Source organism: Penaeus chinensis, chromosome 11, assembly GCF_019202785.1.
Source record: "Penaeus chinensis breed Huanghai No. 1 chromosome 11, ASM1920278v2, whole genome shotgun sequence".
Taxonomy (NCBI): domain Eukaryota; kingdom Metazoa; phylum Arthropoda; class Malacostraca; order Decapoda; family Penaeidae; genus Penaeus; species Penaeus chinensis.
The window spans coordinates 29,477,171-29,484,670 of record NC_061829.1 but is presented as its reverse complement, the minus strand read 5'-3'; the positions used below and the strand labels follow the sequence as shown (position 1 = coordinate 29,484,670).

At 42.1% G+C, this 7,500-nt stretch overlaps 1 protein-coding gene across 1 annotated transcript in view; it reads left to right on the top strand.

Moving 5' to 3' along the window:
• Window positions 1–7,500, top strand: part of LOC125030371 (CD82 antigen-like) — a 37,355-nt gene that overhangs the window by 29,813 nt on the left and 42 nt on the right. The window contains exons 4-7 of the mRNA XM_047620402.1: window positions 4,594–4,668; window positions 4,843–4,911; window positions 5,223–5,351; window positions 5,522–7,500. The exon at window positions 5,522–7,500 is cut by the window's right edge and continues 42 nt beyond it. Of these exons, the coding sequence (XP_047476358.1) occupies window positions 4,594–4,668; window positions 4,843–4,911; window positions 5,223–5,351; window positions 5,522–5,725 (477 nt within the window). The 3' untranslated portion in view covers window positions 5,726–7,500. The remainder of the gene's footprint in view (window positions 1–4,593; window positions 4,669–4,842; window positions 4,912–5,222; window positions 5,352–5,521) is intronic.

The following is a 7,500-nucleotide window of genomic DNA, read 5'->3' as shown; positions in this document are numbered from 1 at the left end:
CTCGCTGCCTGGGCGGCGGCCTCGTCGGCGGCCTCGTCACGATACCCGTTTTAGCGTTGCCTAAAGTGGGCCCGAGCGCTGCATGCATTGCTGGACCTGCTCCTTTAGATTGTGTTTATTTTTCATATAATTCAGTTTAAGAACATTATTACTGGGGCTAATCACATACTGGAAGGGAACATTCAAAATATTTCCAAACTAGTTTGGCTGGACACTGGTGTATACGAATCAAGGGAAACGAAATCACTGAACCTAGTTGGTTAATTTTTCGATTATTTAACGGCTAGCTTTTGTTATTCTACCTTTGCCACTCCATCGTCAGTATGTATGTCAATTTTATAATTGTTTCAGGTGTGTTAAGTGATGATAAATATTTCACGAAAGAGAAAGCAAAGGATATAGCTATTGGGGTGTTTACGCCGACACCATTACGAGGGGTAAACGTTCCAATAAGCCGCATCTGTGTCAGTGTGAGTGTATTTGCTAACCCTTCTGTCCACTTCAGACCAAAGACCTGAAACGGTGATGCCTCCTTCGCAGTGGCGGATCTATAGGTGGTGAGGGGGAGCAGCTACCTCCTTGCCATAGGGCGTTTCCCTAACGTTTTAGTTCTTAAAACTGCAATTGTATAAGAGAAATCTCCAAATTGTTTTTTTGCCACAATTATAATCTTGTATAACCGGATCGGTTGGCTGGGAATTCGGTCGCAATGCAGTTCTTTCTGTCGTTCTCTTCGGATTTTTTTCTGTAGTAAAGTAGATGTGACAATGGCATTATATGATATGTATTTACCGTATCTAAATTTGCACCCTTTATTTGTCGTCGCGAATTCGTCCAGAAAACATAGAATATAAATTTCAAATTCACAAGTGTTATATTTGCTGGCCGTTTTCTGCTTTGCCTTTGAGTCCCTTGCCAGAATCCCCACGGTCGTCACGGTGGAATTCTCGGTTGCTTAAGATGACGTGAATAATCGTTCATATGACATGACATTCACTGCTTAACTGCCAATTATACCTTCGCCGTTGAGCTGCCATCACCCCTTTCCCTTTCAGAATGATATTTGATTTTTGAATGCTTCGCTACTCTTTTTGATGCTTCTTTTACTTTTAATACTTTTTACTTACGTTTACACCCTGATACCCAAAGACAAGTTGCAGAAACAATAATTAATTTAGTTTCATAAAAGCAGGGCTGGTGTCCTTGAAGATTCTCCCAAAAAGGACTGATATTCTGCTAAATGAGCAAAAATGGATGTTTTGATAAATGTGTAAATCGTGCGAAAGGAGCCTGTCAAGGGCTCAGAACAAAGCTTTAATTCGGTGCTCCTGTGGGCGGATCAGGGTCAGGTGCGCGCCATGCGGAGCGGCCTAACTCATCTGGGCGTCCGCGATGCCCCGAGGCGAGCCAAGTGTGTGCTGGCGTGCCCGCGAAGGGAAGCTGGACGATGGAGCTGGAACTCGTTCCCTTCAGACCTGAGGGCTGATTGCGTTGCGTCTTTAGCTCTGCTCCAACATCTTGGGCAAAATTGCTTGCACATGATTATATACTTTTTTTCATCTTTTAAGAATTTTTTCACCAAGCATGTTATCAAGAACTAAGGACTTTGTGTTAGATTTTAGGAACTTCTGCAAATGTGTATGATATTTATTGGAACACTAAGGGTTATTTTTGGTGATCTTTGCTTCCTCGTAATTTAAATTTGATATCACTTTTGGCGCAAACACACGCACACCAACGCGCGCGCGCACACACACACACACACACACACACACACACACACACACACACACACACACACACACACACACACACCTGTACATAAAATATATATTTATATGTAGTATATATATATGTATATAATATATATATGTGTGTGTGTGTGTGTGTGTGTGTGTGTACATAATATATATACATATATGTAGTATATATATGTGTGCGTGTGCGTGTGCGTGTGTACATGTATGTATGTGTATATGATGCCGAGAAGCACACGCACACACGCACACACACAAACACACACACACACACACACACACGCACGCACGCACGCACGCACGCACGCACGCACGCACGCACGCACGCACACACGCATGCGCGCGCACACACACACACACACACACCCACACACACACACACACACACACACACACACACACACACACACACACACACACACACACACATACACACACACAGACACACACACACATACACACATACACATACACATACACATACACATACACACAAAGCTCTCTCTCTATATATACATATATATATGTGTGTGTGTGTGTGTGTGTGTGTGTGTGTGTGTGTGTGTGTGTGTGTGTGTGTGTGTACATAATATATATACACATAAATGTAGTATATATGTGTGTGTGTGTGTGTGTGTGTGTGTGTGTGTGTGTGTGTGTGTGTGTACAATGTACACTGTACATGTATGTATGTGTATATGATGCCGAAATTTGGAAGTGGTGTTGCTCCCTCAGACGAGCATAGTATGTACACCGCCCCTTTTCCTCCCTCTTTCTGGCCGCGGTGTGGAGTCAGGGATCATGAGGACAAAATGAAAGGAGGAGAGGTGATCACTGCCATAAATCCCCACCCCTCTTGTCTCACATCTTCTGTGCCTTTCTGCTTCAACTTGTGTACGTAATGAGCTGCAATCATGTTCTTATTCTCTCTCCAGCCGATTTCAAGATCCAGATTTTATAATTTCCAGGTGTTAAACACTTGATTCGGGATATATTATTTTACACGTTATTGCGTGTCCGGGCAGCAGCAAGCGGCGCGACCCCGTCATTAGGCTTCCGTCGCGCGAACCGTCGTGCGTAACCGGCGGACGCATGTGGGTCTCCACTCCGCCATATGCCATGCACACCGCGCCGCTTGCTCGCCCTGCTGGTCTACATGCCTTAACAGGCGAGTTTTAGCAGTGCGGAATAACAGCCGTCGCCAGGGATGTGCACGGGCGCCGGAATCGAGGAGACGGTCGCGTGGAAGGAATTCACGTTTAATCTGCGATGACGCTCGCGCCTGACGACTCGCACTGTAAGGGGGGCTGAGCCTTTTCTCTGTCTGATTAGTCGGTTTGTTGATAATTAGTTATGTAGTCAGACCTCCCGATGAACAGATAGATAGAGAAGCAACAATGGGAAAGCTTGTGCTTGGAAATGAAAGAATGTCAGCAAGCATTAATTAGCAGAAAAACCCTTTTAGGCAATTTGTTATATATGTAAGAATTAGATACATCTAGATATGCATCTGAAAAGTTTTGAGGACGATGTCAGTGGATGATATCAACCTTTCGTCTTAAGCATTAATTTGCACGCTACAGTGCATTTTTATGCCTCACCTTCCTCAAGCAACTTTAAAGGCAGTTTGTTTACCGTGGCAGTTGTTTGTTGAACAAAAATGCCATGTGATTTATTTGTGTTTGTCAAGGTGTATGTGTGCGCCGTTAACTAATGGAGGAGGAGGAGGAGGAGGAAGACCCCTTTTGGTAAGGTGGTGCGTGTTTAATGGCGGAACCGCAATATTGCATGACCTGCGAGAGAGAAGTGCGGGTCAGCCGAAACGGGAGCCGCCGCGGCGCCGAGAGTGAAAGTGGCGGAGGTTTGCCGGTGCGCAGCCAGCCGACCGCCAGAGCACGTCACGGCGGCCGCAGTTTAATCTCGGTTTATTGTTTTTCAGACATTACACACCACTCGCTCCGATGACTGAAAGTTGTGCTTTAGAAAGTGCGATCGGTATTTCGTCGCTTGATACTTGTTTCGCAATCAATATGATCGGAGTTGTCAGCAGTGCCTTTCATAGTATGAAGAAACAGTTATAAAAGCAATTTCAAAGTGTAACGTTAAATATTTTTTTCAATTGATTTGTTTCTTATCTGAATCCATACCACATCCTGAGCATGCGATTGATAGTATTGCAGTGCACATTGAAGTTTAAGTAACCAACTACTATTTTAGCACTAACTAGTATTTCAGCATCTAACAGCGTCTTAGGGTCTCTCTCGCCAGGGCGAGTATTGGCGTACTTTTTACAATCTACCAAGGTCTATATGAGTACGGTCTATTTTCTTCACACACCGAGTACTGCCTGTCGCACGAGCGTGCACGCCATAGTCTGCACACGTATTTGTAAACAACAGAAATACATATATAATACATTTCGAAGACTATCATAGACTATAGATCCTCATTGTCGGTGAAAAATGTACAGGTTTCAGAATCGGTGAAGTCAGCCTTTGTTGTAATCTTAGTGATAATTAGAAAAGCTCTTTATACCTGTTATGGTCTTACTATGATTACTTATATTTTAATAAAATTTCAAAACGTTATTCCCGTATCTCTTGTGATGTTCGCACCAGGGATCTTAATTTAGCTCTTGTAGAAAATACAGATTAAATGGCTCGCGAGACATTTTCGTCAATTTGAAGAGAGTATACAATGTGCGTGTAGACTGTAGAAAGTACACGGGCATTTGGCCACGCATGATTGGCCCTTTAGTTAACCCGTGAAACGTGAAGTACAAGATGGTTTAAACGAAGGCGTTTCCAGAATAAGTGATCCCCTTTTATTTTTGCAGTACCTGATCGCGCTCGTCCTGGCCATCGCCACGGAGATCGGGGGCCTCATCGCACTCAGCATCCTCGACACCAAGGCAAGTACTTCGGCAAGGACCTGCACGAGCCATAGGGGAGGAACATAAAGAAAAATAAATTGGGAAGCGTGATATAAGAATGGCATCGACACACCTTTGTTGTTAAGGATGTTTGGATGAAGCTATATGCCAGAAGCAATATTTGATTAAGAAAGACTTATATTTGATTTACAGCTGGAAATGGTACTCCTGAACGGTTGGGCTGAGGTCAACCAGGGAACACGCAACATTGTCCAGAATAAAGTAAGTGTTTCTTATGAATATTAAGCGACTTTATTCGACATAGTTTCTTAACTGCTCGAGTAAAAAAAAAACTAGATAAATAAACAGTGTTAAGTTAAACACGCGATATTCACTAAGAACCATCACCATGTAAAAAAGTAATTTATAATCCTGCAACAATAGTATACAGTATTGCTATTAAGAATTATATTGGAAATATTGCATGTACATTACTGTATATACAGGGTTAATGTGAATGCATATTTTGATTTTGAGATATTTTTATCGTGCATCTTTTTGCAGAGAAGTGTAGTATTTACTATTATTTTCAGTTCAACTGCTGCGGATTTTATGGGCCTAAGGAGTTTGCCTACACTAACTACCCTCTCAGCAATTCATGTTACGATGGTGCATCGGAGACAGATGTCGATGCCTTCACCAATGCCCAGCAGCTCAAGCAGGTGACTTATTGTTTTCCTCAGCTTCATTGTTTCTAGCAAGTGCCTCATATCACATGGCAACATTCATAATCAAAGTATGTGAGAAAATCAAAGGATTCATGGACAGCGACGTCATGAAATGCATGTCCTTATCTGTGTAAGAGGTGTCTTCATTAGCTGGGTTTCCACAGACTGGATGTGGCGCCCCACTCAAATACTGGCTGGACGATAACAAAGCTGTCTGGTGCTCTATCCTGTCGGGTCTCGGCGGCCTCCAGCTGATGTGCGTGATTCTCTGCATCCACATCATCCACAAGCTCAAGGACAAGTCGGGCTACAAGAGGACCTCCTCCAAGCGGCGTCTCCACGACGAGAAGTCGGCGTACTCACTGTGAGCCGTCGACCACCATGAACTCATATGGTGAACTCGGATGTTTGTTCCATCTCCCAACTTTTCCTGGTTGTAAAACTCCGCGGGAAGAAAGGCTGTAACTATCACTTTCGACCTTCATTTAATTATTCTTCACCCGGCTCTTTCTGTATTTTAATATTCTAAATTCACATTTGCATATATCTATCTATTTTGGGGAATTATAACGAGTTTATATCTTTTTATTTATTCAAATACAAAATTATTTTTATTTAAAATGTATTTGTTCAAAACTTAAACGTTGTGAACGTTTCCTTGTTCATAAAAACTATAAAGCAAAATCGATGACCCTGACACGTCTTGAGATATACATTTAGTAGTACAGGACTTAAACAATCATATTTAGCAATGCCAAGGAATTAAGCCATGAAAATGTGCCATCAATTATAGTAGTGCTTTCTGTGTTCAGGTAAGTCTGTGTGATTTATCAGAAAGTGTTGAGGCAGACGAGTGGTAGTACCAATAGAATAAACTTTCTAGCTCACCATATGGTTCATGTAATAGTAGTGGTCGACGGGAACAAATTAATTTTGTTTTATGTAATACTGAAACTCCAGCTCGAGTTTTCTTCTACTTCAGCAGTTCTTAGGCCGGCGCGAGCTCTGCCCGAAGGCTGTGCTCCTTCAGGACAAAGCCTGCGGGCAATACGCGTGATACTAGTGTGTGTAAGAGCCGAGATGCTCTGCGCACTAAATCTGAGACAGATTGTCCACGTGGCAATAAATGTGCGGTACAGTTATAGATTGGTGAATTCGCTCAACATCGGGCACGGGCATTTCGAATGTCTGCCCGCTAAAGATGCTCGATGAAGGGCAAAATCCCCTTGCCCGCCAGGCAGTGCTTGGTCGTGTGTAAGCAGCATTAGTCAAGCAAATTACTTTGCAAATCTCCTTTTTATAATAGTCTAGTATAGCTATATACCTCTTTCTGGCAGATGAAAAGGAATTAGAAAAACTCCGTTTGATAGATTTTTATTCCTATAAAAAATATGGCTTTATTAATTTCGAGAGGAAGGTATTCTATAATTTTGTATTGAACCCTAATCGGCCGATAAATACATTGTTACGAACTTGAAAAAATTCTATCAGTATTTTACGATGCTCCGTATGATGGAAATATTTTAAGTGGTTATCGTCATCAAGAGTTTCGCTAGATTGTTTCGGAACTTTTGATCCTGATAAGGTTAAATACGTTACCTGTTATTGTTGATTATTTTGTTGAAATGGCTTGTGTGGTACTGGAGCTCATGAGTGTACTGTGTAACTATGTCTGATCTTCTAGAGCATCATAGTACGCTCATGTTTATCCTAATGCTGTATCATTTTAATTTTCGTATGTCGCCCATGTCCCTCAGAGAAAACAGAAAGATTTTATTATTTTTATAACGGCTTTTAGGATGTGCAACCAACATTGCTATACGTACACTGCATGTCTCAGTGTCTGGAAGCCCACAGACAGATTAGACTTAAAATGAGAAATATGATGTTTGTCCCTCGCTGCTTATGTGTCCGCTTTCCCTCTTCAATGTACGTGCGGTTTGTTTAGCACTACTTCTGCATCTGCGTTTAGTGGAGCCTTGTTTGTTTGTTGTTTGTTGTATTCTTTCCTCAGCCTCTTTGTTTTATGACTATTTTGACCGTAAATAGACATTTGACTTGCTTGTATATATGTACATCACCTTTTCCCGCTTTTATAAATGTAGATAAATTCAGTTGTGTTTTAGACATGAAATCAGTGATT